At 39.7% G+C, this 22090-nt stretch overlaps 2 protein-coding genes across 4 annotated transcripts; both read right to left on the reverse strand.

Moving 5' to 3' along the window:
* Window positions 1-9752: 9752 nt before the first annotated feature.
* LOC107026708 (light-harvesting complex-like protein 3 isotype 1, chloroplastic) lies at window positions 9753-13130 on the reverse strand. Its single transcript, XM_015227782.2, has 3 exons — window positions 12647-13130; window positions 10933-11070; window positions 9753-10234 (listed from the first exon to the last, which is right to left on the reverse strand). The coding sequence occupies exons 1-3, from the start codon at window positions 13011-13013 to the stop codon at window positions 9984-9986; spliced, it is 756 nt and encodes a 251-aa protein (XP_015083268.1). The 5' UTR covers window positions 13014-13130; the 3' UTR covers window positions 9753-9983.
* A 2198-nt stretch (window positions 13131-15328) lies between these two features.
* Window positions 15329-22090, reverse strand: LOC107028969 (GATA transcription factor 26-like). Of its 3 annotated transcripts, XM_015230226.2 has the most exons (9): window positions 21553-22090; window positions 19804-19973; window positions 19313-19675; window positions 18070-18499; window positions 17845-17917; window positions 17468-17571; window positions 17149-17335; window positions 16914-17034; window positions 15329-15963 (listed from the first exon to the last, which is right to left on the reverse strand). In XM_015230226.2, exons 2-9 carry the CDS (start codon window positions 19820-19822, stop codon window positions 15653-15655), a joined length of 1608 nt encoding a protein of 535 aa, XP_015085712.1. In that variant the 5' UTR covers window positions 19823-19973; window positions 21553-22090; the 3' UTR covers window positions 15329-15652. The 3 variants fall into 3 exon arrangements, with proteins under 3 accessions (XP_015085712.1, XP_015085711.1, XP_027774940.1); XM_015230225.2 differs by lacking the exon at window positions 19804-19973 and having other exon boundaries at window positions 21553-22089; XM_027919139.1 differs by lacking the exon at window positions 21553-22090 and having other exon boundaries at window positions 19804-21486.

Below are 22090 nucleotides of genomic sequence, written 5' to 3' on the forward strand. Positions count from 1 at the left end.
TGGCCGTGAATGCCAACCAGATGCATAGAAAAGGTCTTGACGGACGTCCACAAAAACTTGTGGCATTTTTGACGTCGGAATCCGGACCACCCAAAAAATTATTTGCTACAGCACTCGAAAATCGTCGAATTAGGGGTATTCGCACTTTGGGGCTCGTTTGACCTTGAAAATGGTTCGGAGTGGAAGTGATGGCCATATGGCTGCATAGACAAGGTCTTGACGGACGTCCACAAAAAAATTTGAAATTTTTTACGTTGGAATCCGTATCACCCAAAAAATGGTTTGCTATAGCACACGAAAATCATCGAAATGGGGGGTATACTCGCTTCGGGGCTCGTTTGACTTTAAAAATGGGTCGGACTGGCTGTGAGGGCCAACCGGCTGCATAGCAAAGTTCTTGAGGGACGTCCACAAAAAAGTTTGGCATATTTGACGTCGGAATACAGATCACCCAAAAAATTGTTTGCTATTGCACACGAAAATCATCAAAATGAGGGGTATGCTCGCTTCGGGGCTCGTTTGACTTTAAAAATGGGTCGGACTGGCTGTGAGGGCCAACCGGCTGCATAGCAAAGTTCTTGATGGACGTCCACAAAAAAGTTTGGCATTTTTGACGTCGGAATACAGATCACCCAAAAAATTGTTTGCGATAGCACACGAAAATTGTCGAAATGGGGGTATGCACGCTTCAGGGCTTGTTTGACCTTTGTTATGGGTTGGAATGCCCGTGAAGGCCAACTGGATGAATAGCCAAGGTCTTGACGGATGTCCACAAAAATATTTGGCATTTTTTTAATCGGAATCTGGATCACCCAAAAAATTGTTTGCTATTGCACACGAAAATCATCAAAATGGGGGTATGCTAGCTTCAGGGCTCGTTTGACCTTCAAAATGGGTCGAACTGGCCGTGAGGGACAACCGGATGCAAAGCCAAGGTCTTGAAGGACCTCCACAAAAAAGTTTGGCATTTTTGACGTCGGAATCCGGATCACCCAAAAAATTGTTTGCGATAGCACACGAAAATCGTCGAAATGGGGGTATGCGCGCTTCGGGGCTTGTTTGACCTTTCAAATGGGTAGGAATGGCCGTGAAGGCCAACTGGATGAATATCCAAGGTCTTGACGGATGTCCACAAAAAATTTTGGCATTTTTTAATCGGAATCCGGATCACCCATAAAATTGTTTGCTATAGCACACGAAAATAGTCGAAATAGGGGTATGCGCACTTTGGTGCTCGTTTAACCTTGAAAATGGTTCAAAGTGGAAGTGAAGGCCAACCGGATGCATTGCGAAGGTCTTGACTGACGTCCACAAAAACTTTTGGCACTTTTCACATCGGAATCCGGATCACCCAAAAAAATTGTTTGCGATAGCACACGAAAATCGTCGAAATGGGGGTATGCGCGCTTCGGGGCTTGTTTGACCTTTCATATAGGTCGGAATGGCCGTGAAGGCCAACTGGCTGAATAGCCAAGGTCTTGACGGATGTCCACAAAAATTTTTGGCATTTTTTAATCAGAATCCGGATCACCCAAAAAATGGTTTGCTATTGCACACGAAAATCATCAAAATGGGGGTATGCTCGCTTCAGGGCTCGTTTGACCTTCAAAATGGGTCGGACTGGCCGTGAGGGACAACCGGCTGCATAGACAAGGTATTGACGGATGTCCAGAAAAAAATTTGACATTTTTGACGTCGGAATCCGGATCACCCAAAAAATGGTTTGCTATTGCACACGAAAATCATCAAAATGGGGGTATGCTCGCTTCAGGGCTCGTTTGACCTTCAAAATGGGGCGGACTGGCCGTGAGGGACAACCGGCTGCATAGACAAGGTATTGACGGATGTCCAGAAAAAAATTTGACATTTTTGACGTCGGAATCCGGATCACCCAAAAAATGGTTTGCTATTGCACACGAAAATCATCAAAATGGGGGTATGCTCGCTTCAGGGCTCGTTTGACCTTCAAAATGGGGCGGACTGGCCGTGAGGGACAACCGGCTGCATAGACAAGGTATTGACGGATGTCCAGAAAAAAATTTGACATTTTTGACGTCGGAATCCGGATCACCCAAAAAATGGTTTGCTATTGCACACGAAAATCATCAAAATGGGGGTATGCTCGCTTCAGGGCTCGTTTGACCTTCAAAATGGGGCGGACTGGCCGTGAGGGACAACCGGCTGCATAGACAAGGTATTGACGGATGTCCAGAAAAAAATTTGACATTTTTGACGTCGGAATCCGGATCACCCAAAAAATGGTTTGCTATTGCACACGAAAATCATCAAAATGGGGGTATGCTCGCTTCAGGGCTCGTTTGACCTTCAAAATGGGGCGGACTGGCCGTGAGGGACAACCGGCTGCATAGACAAGGTATTGACGGATGTCCAGAAAAAAATTTGACATTTTTGACGTCGGAATCCGGATCACCCAAAAAATGGTTTGCTATTGCACACGAAAATCATCAAAATGGGGGTATGCTCGCTTCAGGGCTCGTTTGACCTTCAAAATGGGGCGGACTGGCCGTGAGGGACAACCGGCTGCATAGACAAGGTATTGACGGATGTCCAGAAAAAAATTTGACATTTTTGACGTCGGAATCCGGATCACCCAAAAAATGGTTTGCTATTGCACACGAAAATCATCAAAATGGGGGTATGCTCGCTTCAGGGCTCGTTTGACCTTCAAAATGGGGCGGACTGGCCGTGAGGGACAACCGGCTGCATAGACAAGGTATTGACGGATGTCCAGAAAAAAATTTGACATTTTTGACGTCGGAATCCGGATCACCCAAAAAATGGTTTGCTATTGCACACGAAAATCATCAAAATGGGGGTATGCTCGCTTCAGGGCTCGTTTGACCTTCAAAATGGGGCGGACTGGCCGTGAGGGACAACCGGCTGCATAGACAAGGTATTGACGGATGTCCAGAAAAAAATTTGACATTTTTGACGTCGGAATCCGGATCACCCAAAAAATGGTTTGCTATTGCACACGAAAATCATCAAAATGGGGGTATGCTCGCTTCAGGGCTCGTTTGACCTTCAAAATGGGGCGGACTGGCCGTGAGGGACAACCGGCTGCATAGACAAGGTATTGACGGATGTCCAGAAAAAAATTTGACATTTTTGACGTCGGAATCCGGATCACCCAAAAAATGGTTTGCTATTGCACACGAAAATCATCAAAATGGGGGTATGCTCGCTTCAGGGCTCGTTTGACCTTCAAAATGGGGCGGACTGGCCGTGAGGGACAACCGGCTGCATAGACAAGGTATTGACGGATGTCCAGAAAAAAATTTGACATTTTTGACGTCGGAATCCGGATCACCCAAAAAATGGTTTGCTATTGCACACGAAAATCATCAAAATGGGGGTATGCTCGCTTCAGGGCTCGTTTGACCTTCAAAATGGGGCGGACTGGCCGTGAGGGACAACCGGCTGCATAGACAAGGTATTGACGGATGTCCAGAAAAAAATTTGACATTTTTGACGTCGGAATCCGGATCACCCAAAAAATGGTTTGCTATTGCACACGAAAATCATCAAAATGGGGGTATGCTCGCTTCAGGGCTCGTTTGACCTTCAAAATGGGTCGGACTGGCCGTGAGGGACAACCGGCTGCATAGACAAGGTATTGACGGATGTCCAGAAAAAAATTTGACATTTTTGACGTCGGAATCCGGATCACCCAAAAAATGGTTTGCTATAGCACACGAAAATTGTCGAGATGGGGGTATGCGAGTTTCTGGGCTCGTTTTACCTTTAAAATGGGTCGTAATGGCCGTGAAGGTCAACCGGATTCATAGCCAAGGTCTTGAAGGACGTCCACGAAAAAGTTTGGCATTTTTGACATCGGAATCCGGATCACCCAAAAAATTGTTTGCTGTAGCAAACGAAAATCGTCTAAATAGGGGGTATGCGCGCTTCGGGGCTCGTTTGACCTTGAAAATGGGTCGGATTGGCTGTGATGGCCAACTGTCTGCATAGCCAAGGTCTTGAATGACGTCCACAAAAAATTTTGAAATTTTTGATGTCTTAATCCGGATCACCCAAAATATGGTTTGTTATAGCACACGAAAATTGTCGAAATGGGGGGTATGCTCGCTTTGGGGCTCGTTTGACCTTCAAAATGGGTCGAAGTGGCCGTGAGGGCCAACCGGCTGCATCGCCAAGGTCTTGACGGACGTCCACAAAAAAGTTTGGCTTTTTCGACTTCGGAATCCGGATAACCCAAAAAATGGTTTGCTATAGCACACGAAAATCATCTAAATGGGGGGTATGCGCGCTTCGGGGCTCATTTAACCTTGAAAATTGGTCGGATTGGCTCCGAGGGCCAACTAGATGCATAGACAAGGTCTTGACGCACGTCCACAAAATTTTTTTGCATTTTTGACGTCTGAATCCGGATAACCAAAAAAATGGTTTGCTATACAGTTGAATATCATCTAAATGGGGGTTATGCGCGCTTCGGGGCTCGTTTGACCTTGAAAATTGGTCGGATTGGCCGTGAAGGCCAACCAGATGCATAGCGAAGGTCTTGACGGACGTCCACAAAACTTGTGGCATTTTTGACGTCGAAATCCGGACCACCCAAAAAGTTGTTTGCTATAGCACTCGAAAATCTTCGAAATAGGGGTATCCGCGCTTTGGGGCTTGTTTGACCTTGAAAATGATTCGGAGTGGAAGTGATGGCCATATGGCTGCATAGACAAGGTCTTGACGGACGTCCAAAAAAAATTTTGAAATTTTTTACGTTGAAATCCTTATCACCCAAAAAATGGTTTGCTATAGCAAACGAAAATCGTCGAAATGGGGGGTATGCTCGCTTCGGGGCTCGTTTGACTTTAAAAATGGGTCGGACTGGCTGTGAGGGCCAACCGGCTGCATAGCCAAGGTCTTGACGCGCGTCCACAAAAAAGTTTGGCATTTTTGACGTCGGAATCCGGATCACCCAAAAAATTGTTTGCGGTAGCACACGAAAATCATCGAAATGGGGGTATGCGCGCTTCGGGGCTTGTTTGACCTTTCAAATGGGTCGGAATGACCGTGAAGGCCAACTGGATGAATAGCCAAGGTCTTGACGGATGTCCACAAAAATTTTTGGCTTTTCTTAATCGGAATCGGGATCACCCAAAAAATGGTTTGCTATTGCACACGAAAATCATCAAAATGGGGGTATGCTCGCTTCAGGGCTCGTTTGACCTTCAAAATGGGTCGGACTGGCCGTGAGGGCCAACCGGATGCATAGACAAGGTATTGACGGACGTCCACAAAAAAATTTAGCGTTTTTGACGTCGGAATCCGGATAACCCAAAAAATGGTTTGCTATAGCAAACGAAAATCGTCGAGATGGGGCTATGCTCGCTTCGGGGCTTGTTTGACCTTTAAAACGGGTCGGAATGGCCGTGAAGGACAACTGGCTGCATAGACAAATGTTTGGCGCACGTCAACAAAAAATTTTTTAATTTTTTACGTCGGAATCCGGATCACCCGAAAAATGGTTTGCTATAGCACACAAAAATCATCGAAATGAGGGGTATTCTCGCTTCGGGGATCGTTTGACCTTCAAAATGGGTCGGACTGGCCGTGAGGGCCAATCGGCTGCACAGCCAAGGTCTTGACGGACGTCCGTAAAAAATTTTGGCATTTTTGACGTCGAAATCTTGATCACCCAAAAAATGGTTTGCTCTTGCACACGAAAATCATCGAAATGGGGGTATGCTCGCTTTGGGGCTCGTTTGACCTTCAAAATGGGTCGGACTGGCCGTGAGGGCCAATCGGCTGCACAGCCAAGGTCTTGACGGACGTCCGTAAAAAATTTTGGCATTTTTGACGTCGAAATCTTGATCACCCAAAAAATGGTTTGCTCTTGCACACGAAAATCATCGAAATGGGGGTATGCTCGCTTTGGGGCTCGTTTGACCTTCAAAATGGGTCGGACTGGCCGTGAGGGCCAACCGGATGCATAGCCAAGGTCTTGACGGACGTCCACAAAAAAGTTTGGCATTTTTGACGTCGGAATCTGGATCACCCAAAAAATTGTTTGCTATAGCACATGAAAATTGTCTAAATGAGGAGTATGCACGCTTCGGGGCTCGTTTGACCTTGAAAATGGGTCGAACTGGCCATGATTGCCAACCGGCTGCACATCCAAGGTCTTGAAGGACCTCCATAAAAAAATTTGGTATTTTTGACATCGGAATCCGAATCACCCATAAAATTGTTTGTTATAGCACACGAAAATAGTCGAAATAGGGGTATGCGCGCTTTGGTGCTCGTTTGACATTGAAAATGGTTCAAAGTGGAAGTGATGGCCAAATGGCTGCATAGCCAAGGTTTTGACGGACGTCCACAAAAAATTTTGGAATTTTTGACGTCGGAATCCGGATCACCCAAAAGATGGTTATCTATAGCACACAAAAATCGTCGAAATGGGGGGTATGCTCGCTTCGGGGCTCGTTTGACCTTCAAAATGGGTCGGAATGGCCGTGAAGGCCAACTGACTGAATAGTCAAGGTCTTGACGGATGTCCACTAAAAATTTTGGCATTTTTTTAAACAGAATTCGGATCACCAAAAATTGTTTGCTATAGCACACGAAAATCGTCGAAATGAAGGGTATGCTCGCTTCAGGGCTCGTTTGACCTTCAAAATGGGTCGGAATGGCCGTGAGGGTCAACCGGCTGCATAGACAAGGTATTGATGGATGTCAACAAAAAAAATTTGGCGTTTTTGACGTCCGAATCCGGATCACCCAAAAAATGGTTTGCTATAGCACACGAAAATCGTCGAGATGGGGGTATGCGTTTCTGGGCTCGTTTGACCTTTAAAATGGGTCTTAATGGCTGTGAAGGCCAACCGGATGCATAGCCAAGGTCTTGACGGACGTCCACAAAAAATTTTGGCATTTTTGACATCGGAATCCGGATCACCCAAAAAATTGTTTGCTATAGCAAACGAAAATCGTCTAAATAGGGGGTATGCGCGCTTCGGGGCTCGTTTGACCTTGAAAATGGGTCGGATTGGCTGTGATGGCCAACTGTCTGCATAGCCAAGGTCTTGAAAGACGTCCACAAAAAATTTTGGATTTTTTGATGTCTTAATCTGGATCACCCAAAATATGGTTAGCTATAGCACACGAAAATTGTCCAAATGGGGGGTATGCTCGCTTTGGGGCTCGTTTGACCTTCAAAATGGGTCGGAGTGGCCGTGAAGGCCAACCGGCTGCATAGCCAAGGTCTTGACGGACGTCCACAAAAAAGTTTGGCTTTTTCGACTTCGGAATTCGGATAACCCAAAAAATGGTTTGCTATAGCACACGAAAATCATCTAAATGGGGGGTATGCGCGCTTCGGGGCTCGTTTAACCTTGAAAATATGTCGAACTGGCTCCGAGGGCCAACTAGATGCATAGACAATTTCTTGACGCACGTCTACAAAAAAATTTGGCATTTTTGACGTCTGAATCCGGATAACCAAAAAAATGGGTTTGCTATAGCACATGAAAATTGTCTAAATGGGGGGTATGCACGCTTCGGGGCTCGTTTGACCTTGAAAATGGGTCGGACTGGCCGTGATTGCCAACCGGCTGCACAGCCAAGGTCTTGAAGGACCTCCACAAAAAATTTTGGTATTTTTTACATCGCAATCCGAATCACCCAAAAAATTGTTTGCTGTAGCACACGAAAATAGTTGAAATAGGGGTATGCGCGCTTTGGGGCTCGTTTGACCTTGAATATGGTTCGAAGTGGAAGTGATGGCCAAATGGCTGCATAGTCAAGGTCTTGACGGACGTCCTCAAAAAGTTTTGAAATTTTTGACGTCGGAATCCAGATCACCCAAAAAATGGTTAGCTATAGCACACGAAAATCGTCGAAATGGGGGGTATGCTCGCTTCGGGGCTCGTTTGACCTTCAAAATGGGTCGGACTGGCCGTAAAGGCCAATCGGCTGCATAGCCAATGTCTAGACAGACGTCCACAAAAAATTTTGGCATTTTTGACTTCGGAATCCGGATCACCCAAAAAATTATTTCCTATAGCACACAAAAATCGTTGAAATAGGGGTATGCGCGCTTCAGGGCTCGTTTGACCTTGAAAATGGGTCAGACTTGCTGTGATGGTCAACTGGCTGCATATCCAAGGTCTTGACGGACGTCCACAAAAACTGTTGGTATTTTTTACGTCAGAATCCGGATCACTGAAAAAATGGTTTTCTATTGCACACAAAAATCGTCGAAATGGGGGTATGCTCACTTCGGGGCTCGTTTGACCTTCAAAATGGGTCAGACTGGCTGTGAGGGCCAACCGGCTGCATAGACAAGGTATTGACGGACGTCCACAAAAAAATTTGACATTTTTGACGTCGAAATCCGATAACCCAAAAAATGGTTTGCTATAGCACACGAAAATCGTCGAGATGGGGGTATGCGCGCTTCCGGGCTTGTTTGGCCTTTCAAATGGGTCGGAATGGCCGTGAAGGCTAACCGGATGCATTGCCAAGGTCTTGACGGACGTCCACAAAAAAATTTGACATTTTTGACGTCGAAATCCGATAACCCAAAAAATGGTTTGCTATAGCACACGAAAATCGTCGAGATGGGGGTATGCGCGCTTCTGGGCTTGTTTGGCCTTTCAAATGGGTCGGAATGGCCGTGAAGGCTAACCGGATGCATTGCCAAGGTCTTGACGGACGTCCACAAAAATTTTTGGCATTTTTGACATCGGAATCCGGATCACCCAAAAAATGATTTGCTATAGCACACGAAAATCGTCTAAATGGGGGATATGCGCGCTTCGGGGCTCGTTTGACCTTGAAAATGGGTCGGATTGGCTGTGATGGCCAACTTTCTGCATAGCCAAGGTCTTGAAAGACGTCCACAAAAAATTTTGGAATTTTTGACGTCTTATTCCGGATCACCCAAAATATGATTTGCTATAGCACACGAAAATTATCGAGATGGGGGTATGCGCGCTTCGAGGCTTGTTTGACCTTTAAAATGGTCGGATTTGCCGTAATGGACAATTGGCTGCATAGACCAGGTCTTCACGAGCGTCCAAAAAAAATTTTGGCATTTTTTACGTCGGAATCCAGATCACCCAAAAAATGGTTTGCTATTGCACACGAAAAACATTGAAATAGGGGTATGCTCGAATCGGGGCTCATTTGACCTTCAAAATGGGTCGGAATGGCGGTGAGGACCAACCGGCTGCATAGCCAATGTCTTGACGGACGTGCACCAAAAGTTAGTCATTTTTGACGTCGAAATCCGGATAACCCAAAAAATGGTTTGCTATAGCACACGAAAATCGTCGAGATGGGGGTATGCGCGCTTCGGGGCTTGTTTGACCTTTAAAATGGGTCGGAATGGCCGTGAAGGCCAACGGGATGAATAGCCAAGGTCTTAATTTAGTTTCATAAGTCTCAAATAATGTTAATGTGATAATTTCTATCCAGATACCGCTGTTGCCAGACTTGATACCATAGTCTCTTAGACTACCAATAATCTTATAGTAACCCATAATCATAGGAATTAAACTACAAGTGAACTCTATGCTCGGACTTTCCACTAATGTTGTTGTACTATGTGTCTAATCCTTCAAAAACGCATAGCTTTTAAAGAAACACATTATTTTGGCAATATTGGAGTCTGAACAACATGGAATAAATCTGGCCATTTTTCGACTTCGATTCTGGAAAATCAAAGCATCACTAGCAAGTAAAGTTGTGAAGTTATTTTTGCACTAAAAGGATTAGAAAAACAATACTCATGATCAGCAAAAAGACTTTACAACAATGGCAAAAGAACTAAATATAAAATCATTGCCAGAAACAGAAAAAGGCCAAAAAAATAAAAATTACATGGCAGACCAAGCACTACAACAAAATGGAGAATACGAATTCTCCTTCGATTAGCATAGAAGAACTACCTGGATTACATCTTCCTGTAAGTATGAAAAACTAATGTTATACGAGGAACAATCTCAAGAATCCTTCGAACTGCTTGAGGTCTCATCTTTCCAAGATGCTTGCCATTGCTTGTCATAGAAAGTAGTCTCTTCCAACAACTTTTTGATAGTTTCTAAATCCTCATTCTTGCGGATTAGGAGGACACCAGCCACGGCTACAAACAATAGTGTTTTGCAAAAGAAATTCCCCATTTGGTCGACGAGGCCTATACCGGTCAAGCTATCCACAAAGTAGGCCATAAAGAAACCAATCATTGCAGCACGACCTGTACAGGATTCACATCACCCCTTAGTTGATCAGCTTACTCCTAATATACCTACTGCTTTGTGTGTGAGAACAGGATACAATAGTGAGCAAAAAGGATATGGGCCTCCTTAAACTCTAAAAGAGACAGTTCAAAGCTGGAATGGTCAGAAAACAAAGTAACAGTTGTAATAATACTAAAATAGTGTCCATTAATGTATATTTTTGTTGCTGCAGTCCTGTTACTATCTGTTGTTTTTGTTACTATCTGCTATTTTCTTGTACTTCTTTTACTTCTTTCTTTGGACTGCTTAAGACTATTTTTCCCTTGAGCCGAGGGTCTATCAGAAACAGCCTCTCTACCCCTGAGGTTGGGCTAAAGTTTGCGCACTCTACCCTTCCTAGACCTCAGTTTGTGGGATTATACTAGGTATGTTGTTGTTATGTATATTTTGGTCCTTGTGGCATGAAAGAAATAAAAGATAATTTGAAAACAAGTCGTCAGCAGTGTATGTTTTAAAAAGTAGGATCTTGAAACTGTTATATTCTAATATTGGAGTAATATGCAGTTCCTTTTGGATGTAAATTCATCAACTTTTTGGATTCCCTGCCTATTTGAGGGGACAAGTCTTTTTGCTGTACATATGCACAACCAGCTCGGCGCAATTAATGGAACTTTAATTATTTATCAAGAAAAAGGAAAAGGGATATGAAGCAAACCATTGAGACGTTCTGCTTCAGGAAGATGGAACCTCTTCATCCATGCCCACCAAGGAATAATTGAGGTGTCGAAAAGCACAGGATCTTCATTACTTGATGACTCGGGGTTATCTTCTAACCACTTCCTTCTCCTAACCTCTGCAAATGAATAGCCATCAATTGTTATATTGCGATTATTTCCAAAAAAGGAGACTGTTGATAATGTCTACTACCACTAGGCACAACCGATTAAATCTTAAAATCAAGCGAGCCAATGAATTATCAAGAAGGCATCAAATGTAGGTAAATGACTGGAAGGAAGGATGAAAGTTGCAACTTTTTGAAGTGTATTGGCAAATGAGTATAGCGGAGGAAAGGGATCAACAACACGTAATTAAAAACTAACAACTGCATATAAGCTAACATAATCCATCAATTCAAGAAAGTCATCATTTCATGTGAGTAATATTTTGGATTGAGAGGCATCTTAGATGAACATCTTCTCGTACTGTCTGAAATTGCATCAATCTTACAGATAACTTTAGTTCAAGAGTTTGATCCAGCCAAAGTGCAAGAGAGCACATCTATGAATACCTTCTAGTCCATGGCTTCCCCATGTTGTGTGCCGCAAATCCTTCACAAGCAAACTTCGTAAACAATTCTGCTCCACAATTTCTTAGTTGCTTTATTTCATGCTCATTTCAATCTTTTAAAGTTCATCTCTAACCCTGCTTAAGGTTCAAAAGCATTTAAGCGACACTTCTCTTACAAAATACTACTCCCTTCGTTCAATTTTTGTGTCTTACTTTCCTCCTTATTTTTTTTTAATGACTGCCTCTTTCTCTATCTAGTAACTCTTACGTTTCCATATCTGACATGACATGTTTACGGCTACAAGATCCAAAAGATAAATTAGTATATTAGACAAGTCTTGGTAAGATCACAAGATCCAAAAATACCCCTCATTTTCTTTAACTTTGCCTAGTCAAACTAAGACACCTAAAATGAAACGGAGGGACTAATGCCTTTTGACTTCTTCATTTGGAGACCAAGAGTCAGCATTACACCATCTCCAGAAACACTGGATGACATCAAATTGAAAATGATCAAGTCATATACACTGGATGGCATGCACACCCAGTTCCCAAAAATCCAATTATAGTACTTACATATATTTCTTTGTTTCATTTTAAATGACACTCTTTCTTTTTTAGGTACTCGACGAAATAGTTGAGTTGATTGCAAGCTAAATAAACTTACAAACTTTTGACCCTTGAGCTACGCCATCATCGAGACTAAAAGCATGCATATGTGAACTTGTGTGTGCCTTATAAACCTCCTCACTTTCTTCTCTCATTTCGAAGTAGGGTTCATTTAAATTATCGTATGCACCGCTTTTTCAGATGTTTGCTAGCCTAGAAGCCTATTAGTAACTTTAAAAAACTACACATGCCTTTGTTTTGCAGATACTTGGTCATATAAATGAATCAACTTTAAGAAAAAACTTAACAAAAGAAATCAAATTGGAGATAAACAAGACTCAATCTCACACTTGATAGTACAGGTACAAAACTCAAATAATCGAATACTTCCTAGAGCTTGGCCTAACAGGATAATAAGTCAAGCAAGTAGAGTTAATTAGTACCAACAACCAAGAACATAGCTTGAAATTGGCCAAAAAGTAAATGTTACTAAAAATGAATCAAATTGGAGATGTACAAAACTCTTATCTCACCTGCATCAATTACAGAATCCCAATGAACCTTCCCATCTTTCTCAAATTTCTTCAAATCCCAAGTTCCTCCAACCCATCTAGCATCCTGAAACTTCCTCACCTCCTCAGTCTCCGTCACCGGAGCTCCGGCGACCACCACTGGCGACGACCCATTTGATTTTAACAGCACCCCATTAGATCCCTCGTCCTTTTCTTGCTCTATACTGACAGCAGAAGAAGAAGAAGAAGCATCGTCAATGGATTTAGGGGAAATCAAAAAGGGTTTTTTGAGAGGTAAAGGGAGAAATGGTTTATGGGTTAAATGGGGTTTTGGAGGAGAGAGAGCTGGGAAATGGAGTGGAGGAGATGAGAATAAGGCCATAGACATTGTTGTTGGAGCTGTGAATTTGATAGAGAAGAAGAAGAAGCTCTCAGCCTCAAAAATGGGAACTTTGTATAAGCTTTTGTTAGTCTACACTATTTTCTCTTATTTTCGTTTTGACACGCATTTTAAGAATAAGAAAGTAAAAAAAATTTATATCGAATGTTGTTAAATTAAAAATATTTCTTTTGTTTGTTTTTATTTGATGTATTTTGATTTATAATATTAAGAAAATAATTATTAATATGATTGTCGTATTATATACTTTTAATAATTAATTTATGTGTCTCATGTTAGAAGAACACTTTCTATTTTATACACGATTAAGAAATCACTTTACATATGATTAAGAAATTATTAATGGATTGATTAATTATATTTTTACTTGTCACTTATTTTTAAAATAGATTTTTATTTTTATTTGTCATATTTGATATATAAAAAAAGACAATTATTTTTTCAATGATTTTTACTCTAAGGGGTCATTTAGTGTGATTAACGAGAAAAAGTTATTCTGGAATAATAATTTTGTGTCTCTTAATCCGTTATTTGGTTAGACAAATGTGATAACTTATCTCATAATTAACAAATGGTATTGGGATAATTTATCCCTCCCTGACGGTGATATAGTAATCTCATAATAACTTATTTTGTGATAAAGTATGTAAATTAACAAAATTACCCCATAAATTTCTTTTATAAACCACTTAAACATTCAAGTAATATAATTTTAAACAACTAGAATAACATTCACAACCTTACTTAATTGTTGTTTTAATGATATATTTTTCTATTAAAAAAATTACATTTTATAAATATAATTTTTATTTATGAATATATTATACATATATTTTCCCCCTAATTTTATGTTTATTTATATTCTGATTTCTCTTAAAAAATTTACTCCACTACTAAATTACATGTTTCGAATTACATAGTTTATTACTCACTTAAAAATTGTATTCTATATATCCATTAAAATATAGATAACTTTAATAATAAAATTTCTTTTACTTTGATAAATTTAAAATGAATGTTTTATTTTTAATCTAAATAAGATCGAAATTTTTATTTTTAAGCTAAATAAGATGAAAGTTTAATTTTTAAGCTAAATAAGATGAAAATTTTATTTTTAAGTTAAATAAGATGAAATTTATTTTTAAGTTAACTAAGATGAAAGTTTAATTTTAAAATCACTCTGCACAATTATGGAAATGCACATAAAAAAATATTTAAGCTAAATAACATGAAAGTTTGATTTTTGAGGATGAATAACTAAAGTTTGCAAAGAAAATGTAAAAGAAAAAAACAAACTAAATAAGGTGGAGGACATTTTTGTAAAAAAACAACTTATAGTTAAAAATTATGCAATGGATATAAGTTTGAATATGACAAACCAAACAAGCAATAAAAACTGCTTCTAGCATAACTAATCCCAGTATAACTTATTCCACCATAACTAATCTCAACTTAACTAATCTCAGAATAACTTGTATTCAAACCAAACGATCCCTTAGAATTAAATACTATTTTTCATAGTATCATTTTTCAAGACTCAATACTTTCCACTCCACATCTCTTTGTTGATACTGTGATCCTTTCTATAAGTTTCACCCGCTTTATTGACCATTAAACTAAAACATCCATCGAAGCTTGCTTGATCTTATACAAGGTGATGTTGGGTCTAATCAGTTGTGACACAAATAAAAATGCATGCTACAAAAAATATGAAAAGAGTCTGAGACATAAATTGTCTACTCAATATCGTTGTATGATTCCTTTAGCAATCCCATTCTTATGATCGACCTTTTCCTTTACACAAGTCAATTGTTCCTGTCCTGATTGTTTCAGGGTAGGGATCACAACAGGACAAGACTAGTAGAGCCGATATGATCTTATGCAGGATGAGATCGGGTCTGATCAGAGCCGGTATAACCCTATGCAAGATGGATTGAGTATGATTAGAGTCGATATGACCTTATGCAGAATGAGATTGCGTGTGATCAGTTGCCACACAAGAATCGAGTATGATACATCAACTGTCTACTTAATATCCTTGCACTATTTCTTTGGTGATCCCCTTCTTCTTTTCGGTCTCCTTTGGTTAAGTCAATTTGTCCTTGTTCCGAAGGTAAGGATAGCAACATGAACAAGGCAAGGTTAGGTTTGCTCTAACCTTACTATGGCGAGTGCAAGATGAGTCTGTAACAATTTTTTACGAGTTCATGCTTAACCCACCCGCCCCATTGTCACCCCTAAAATTAGTAAGGAACTCCACTCCTTCCATTTGGAGAGTTGATGAAGTCTTTAAGAGGATAGAATTCACCACCAATAGAACTAACACACTATAAGCCATGAATTTCACTACATAGAATATTTCTAGACCACTCATTATCACCTCTTCATTTCAAACTTATATTATACAGTGTTCATCAAGGGGAAAACAACCATATCCATATGGTAATTTAAAAAAGTCCGGTTTCAATATAGGTCAACCGCGAAAAGGCAATAGGTAACCACCCGAACCCCTTTGACAAATTCCAATATAAAGTTTGCATGGGATATGCAACACTACTATGCTGTTTTTGACTTTTAACTAGCTTTTTGATATCCTAAGGGAAGCAAGCAAAGTAATGATGGTATTGTTAGGGACGGACGAAATGTGGAGGGTACATTGAGCTACTACCGGTACTTGCTTGAGTAGTAAAACTTGATGTAGGTAAGAGTAGTTCCGCCTGAGGACAATAGCTATTGGATGGCACGTCCAGCAGCAAGTCCTGATGGGAGTTCTCATTTGCAGAACGGAGAGAATCCAGAACGAGAGAACTATTCTCAGAAGGCAAGGCAAACGAGCTTCTTGGACTGAAGCAAGAGCCATCGTTGTCTACTAGTTCCTTCTGCTCATAGATGCTTTTCATCACCACCCTTTTGGGGCTCTTCATTGTCGTCTTTGCACCTGAAGCAAAATAGCTCGTACATCTTAATTTGTCGGAATTAGCAAATATATAATCAAAGAACACATTGCACATGGACATGGAGCAAAAGCTTTTTGTTACTTTTTCATTCTTTCTAGGTGGGGGAAGCAGGGGCAAAGCTAGAGTTCAAGGTACGGGTGCAGTCAAGCCTAGTAACTTTGATCCAAACAATGCTTGTCTTAGGAAGCCATTTAATGTGTGCAAATTATTAATTTAGAACCCGATAACTTAAAAGGGCTAGAATCCGGGTCCATAAACTTCAAATCTTGGCTCCGCCTCTATGGGAGGAGATTCTTGTATATTTGCCCATAATTTGAACAGTGATTTAATTTGAGAAAGGTCTATCGAGAATATATCAGATAGACAGAATTGATGTACTACAAGAAACTAGAATGTCCTATCCTTCATCACATTTAAGAATTTTCCCTTTTGCGGTGGTGGGAGGAGGGGTGGGATATAATATTTAGTCGAAAGCCAAAGGTTATCGATCTACCTAGCAAACAAGTTGTGATGCTTACACTTAGAGCTTGCCTATTCAAACAGCCATGATTTTCGTGTATACTGGCCTATCCGCTAGTAGGGAGGGGGCTTGTACGTAGAAAAAATAGAAGACAGATATATATAGGTAGATTGTTATCATACGAATCCCTTGCTTCTAACATCTCTCTTCTTAAGCCAATTTACACTAACACATTATAAATCACAAGTCAAGCTACATGGTTGCTCATTTGTGAAGAAATAAGCCATTGCATCGTTAGGAACATTTTCTAATTCTTACGAGTTATATGGCACAGCAAATAACAAGTAAAAAAATTTAGTTGTGAATGCTGAAAAGTAATGCAAAGTTAAATTGTCTACAACAGAAACAAGTGTACGGCAGAATAATTGTCAAATGTCATAACGAAAAAAGTAAAAGAGGAACACAACTAACCTGAACACTTCGGATATTGCCCCTCCCGTGGTTTCTTCACATTAGCTGAATGACATGTACCAACAGCATTTGGCTCTCCGGCAACTTCAGAACCGCTGCTACTATTCTTACATTTTGTGTCCTGCCAAAGAACAAAATTAGCTTCAATAAAGTTGCACTTTACATTTAGGAGATATCACATAAAAAATGGTGTCACATGTTCAATATCTATGCAGCGAATCGTTAGTAATCAAACCTTGAGTAAATTATATTGTTGCACCCACTTTGACTTTGTTAAATAGCATAATATAAATCTCTTCAAGTTTCTACAATCTTCTAATGTCACTCCTGGAAAAGAGTTATCAAAAACACCTTCTGCAAGAAGTTTCTGGAAGGAACAGAGGTTCTCCTCGAATTGAGAGCTCTCGAACACGCTTCTAAGACTAAAGAGAGAGAAAAGAACACAAAAACAATCAGCTGGTTGAGCCACCTATATCGAATTTTCTTTCTTGTTCGAGTTCAACATAAAGCCAAAACATGACGGAGAAACTGAACAACAGAGAAGACAGACAAACCTATCTGGAGGCGCAAAAGAATCAACAGGTGGTAAGTACTTCAGTAGTTGCTGCTGTTCATCACTTGACAAATGAGTCGCGAATTCTTCATAATTAAGTACATCCTGTACCCAAGTATTCACATAATCTTTCAACTTTTGATTAATACGAGTAACATCTAAAACTGAATCAATTTTGGAAATGGCCAAGATATGTATTGTTGGCCACACAGGTCAAAGTTGTTCACAAAAGATAAAGTTCAGTTTATGTCTACAAGAACACTCAACTAAAAGGACTGGAACATAGAGACATATTGTGGATACGGAATCATGCTTTGGTTGTATTAATAGAAAGCAAAACAAAATTTCTTCATTGGAGTACAAGAGAGAATAAAATACCTTCAGGTCTAAATAGCGAAGGGGTGAATTATGATGTCCAAGAATTTGTAGTTTCTCAAGGTGATCCTTGTTTCTGCAAAAAAGAATTATAAAATAAAACAATCAGAAAGATAATTAAGCAGATATGACGCATTTAACACCTCATATTCTGTCTGAACACGCGCAGCACATATTTTCCTTTCTCAAAGGAACTTTATATGCTATCAAGACTAATAGAGAAAGCACCTTTTAATCTGGTCTTGTTCTATAGCTGGACCAGTAGGTTTCTTGATTCTCTCGGTACCCATATTTGGTGAATTGACACCCTTACTAATATTTACAGGAGGGTTAGTCAATCGTGAATAAGCATCACTGACAGAACGGTGCTTGTTGTCAACGGAAAGAGAGCTGGCTTCCGATTCTTCTTCTCTACCTATTGTACTAGGATGCCGCATTAGTACACTTCCATGTCCTATTTCAACAGAAACCATAGGCTTGTCACTCTCAAAAAGCAACTCCTCCTCAGAGGATGCAGACAAGTATGAACTTTGTTGTTCATGTAAAATTGTATATAGGTCTTTAGTGAGCTTTTCTACTGAAGATGGCTTTGGACGATTGAAACAGGTTCTCTTCCTTGAAGGCACCGTTGAATCCCATATATTGGATTGCGCTGGACCTGAAAACAAAATAACGTGTAAATATTTCATGCAGCTATTGAAATCAAAAGGGATGGAGAGCAAGAAAACTCCAAAACAGTAACTTAAAACACAAGAAAACGCTAAGAACAAAATACTCTATCAAGCTCAAGATTTGGCACCAAAATTCAGATTTAGAAGAAAATGCAGCCGTAATATTAGAGAAGGGCCAGTTATTATCCAAAAATATCTATACTGGAGATTGGAGAATGTGAAATAATTCTGAGAACAACGACATACTTAATGAAATCCCTCAAACTGGGGTAGTACTCAGACCTTACCCCTACCTCGTGGAGTGTATCAAATCAAAGTAGTAATGAAAAGGGAAAATGATGGTGAAGAAAAAATGACAACTAATAGAAAAGTAGTGCAGGGCATACAAGCAAGGAACAGTAACATCAGCAATATAGAGCGATCACCTAAACATAATTAATAACAGATAACAAAACCGAGAAAACTACTACTACGACAGAGACGGGTTCTAGACTACCACCAATCCTAATCCCGTTGAGAAGCAAGACAACACTCAACTATCTACCCTAATCCGCTACCTCCATACCAAATAATAGACGTCGAACAGAAACAGTAGGCATCAACAAATATGAGTCCCTGTACAATTTATCAAGTAGCTATTAGAATATCTACTCATGTAATATCTGTATCTCCGATTAACAACTAACTCAGTTTCAATATCAAAGAGAATGACCTCAACTGTAACACAATAATCCCGCCTCTTCTGGAGAAGGGAAATGTAGTTCACAGTTTAATGTTTGCAGTTCTTGACTTTTGTTTACCTGTCAAATCACTAGCTTCAGCACTACCAAACTGTGCACAGCTCTCAGAGTTTGAGATAGCAGAGCCAGAACTTGATCTATTGCTAGTATCTTCATCTAAGACCTTACGGAAACCTAGACCATAATCAGGAGTTCCAACTTCAGCATCATCATGACTTTGCTTTCGTTTCAAAATCTTAGCCTCTTTGTTCTTCATTGAAATGTTTTTGAACCGTGAAACCCTGTGTTCCTCAAAGTCACAAGGTTCTGCTCTTGCATGCAGAGGAGTATAGTTCGCCAAAGTCCCTTTTGTTCTCCACCGAGATCCACATGCGTTGCACAGTATTGGCTTTTCTGGAGGTCCATTACGCCAAAGTGGAGTACCTGCAGCACGGTTTTGAGGGTTAAGAATGTACTCAAAGTAAATGATCTCGGGAAGAATGAATGGTATCTAAAATCCTGAAAATTTGGACACAATGGAAGCATCGAAGAAAAAGAAAGAAGAAACTAACTAGCAGGCTGACATTTCATGTGCAAGGAGAACCGAAAGATAGAAAGAAGTAAGATTGGCCAATGATGGTCACTTCTTATGCAAATTAACGAAATGATACACCAGCTTTCTTTCTCATCTTTTCAGTCGCAGAAGGTAAAAGAATACTGGCAGCTAAAATAGACGAAAGATCTACAAATGATAGAAGTATAACAAATTAAGTACACCGCTAAAGAAAGTAACTCATTAATCATTGTCATGAGAAAGCTGAGGAAGTTATTATCCAGTGGAGCAATCAGACAAGCAAAAGAAAGCCATCCACTCAACAACTAAGCTAAGAGTAGGATAAAATAAAGGAGCAACGAACTCCACAGAATTTTCCATCAGAAGTCGTGCATTGGATGACTTAAAAAGCCAAGCTTAGAGAGTTATACTCCTAAGAACAATAAAAGGACCATCTGGCGCATGAAGCATCACACATTCACATAAAATACGAGGAAGAGCCTCAATCCAAGGGGCAACATGATATCTTTAACAACCTCCTGTAAACCTACTTGAACTCGAGCCATTTTACAGCACAAACCAGTTTATCACCTCTGTGTGCATGAACAATTTGCCACACAAGTCAACATCAAGCAAACAAGCATTTCCAATATCCAAGATGACTTTAAGTAATAACATGTTCGAGAGTATCCAATTCAAAGGCAACCTAAAAATTTGTCACAATGGGCCACCTATCACAATTTCGAAACCAGCTCAAGCAGGAGCTGGAAACAAGCAACTTGATCACATGATTCAAAAAATATAAGATAAAACTTCAGGCTTTGCTTAGTGAGACACTGACAAAGGAAGTGCATCATACAACTTATTTGGTTTAATTACTGTAACGGAAGCATGAATTAGTAATCAAGCACTTTAGTTCCAGGAAGGAACTTTACATATTAGAAAGTTCAGGGAACATGAAATAGATGAGTCTTCTCATCTTTGTGCGGTATTTTCTCCCTAAATGACCATATCAATGCCACATTGAGCAAGAATTCAGCTTCCACCAATAGCAACTTAAAATACAAGCACCTAACGAAGTACATTTCAACTTTAGGAAGCTACCTTACATGGACTACTTATAAGAATCCCATATGTATGTGTGTAAGCATATGGTATTGGTATGCACAACATTTCTAGTTTTAAGTATATTTTGAAGGGCTTGCGTACCCTATAACCATGTCTAACGCATTCGAAGAAATCCGTTTGATATCAAGGCAAATGAAGGATCCATCACACATAGGGGAAATCAAGAATTCTACACAATCAAAATATCCCAAATTCTGTTGGAAACAATAAGGGAATAACATGAACTCCTAGATGTTTTAGCAAGATTCCTACACACAAATAAACTATAAGAGAGTCAATGGTTGAATTAAAGCAAAAAGTGAACTATTTTCAGAAATGAATTCTAACTCAAAACCCCAGTATTGAAATTCAGAGATTTCACTAACAGTACAAACAAAACAAAATTCAAAACTAAATGCACTGGATGCATAATAGTACACATCAATCTTTATTTGTTCAATGAGTTAGTATTTGTTCATTTTTGAAGCAACAACCATATGGATATCCAGTTTCATTATTAAACAACTCATCTTAGAATTTTATTTTTTTTTGAATAAAACAACAACAATTCTACAGACACACACACAAAAAAAAAAAAAAAAAGACTCCACCTTTCTTGAAAATTCACAAAAAAAATACATTTGAAGAACAAAGAACTCACTTGTAACACCACAGTGATAGCAAGGTCCTTCCTTTCCCATCTTCCCAATCTTTTTTTTTTCTTAAAATTTCACAAAAACAATTAAATTGAAAAGGGAAGGAAAAAAAACCAGTCTTGTGAAGAAAAAACTTTTTTTTTGTCTTCCTTAGAAAATAAATTTTTTTAAATAGTATAAAAATACAATCTTTACAAGTTTTTGATTATTCTCTTCACTCTTTTAATAGCAAAATTTATATACTTTTTTCTTCAACAGACCCAAAATAAACTTCTGCAGAAAACACACAAAAACTCAAAAAAAACACAGAGGAGTCTGTATCTTAAAGTCCCAGAAAACCCCCCACTGAAAAACAGCAAAAATATATGAACAAATTTATCAAGAAATTGAGATGGGGTTTCTTTTTTCTACTTTTTTTTTTTTTTTGTGAAGAAATCAGCTGAAAATTTTGTACAATATTTTTTTTTTAATTGGCAAATGAAAGACCCATTGAAGGAATCTAATAAATGGTTGAAAAATAAAAGGAAAGGATGGAGTTGTTTC

This window comes from Solanum pennellii, chromosome 8 (assembly GCF_001406875.1).
Source record: "Solanum pennellii chromosome 8, SPENNV200".
Classification (NCBI taxonomy): Eukaryota; Viridiplantae; Streptophyta; class Magnoliopsida; order Solanales; family Solanaceae; genus Solanum; species Solanum pennellii.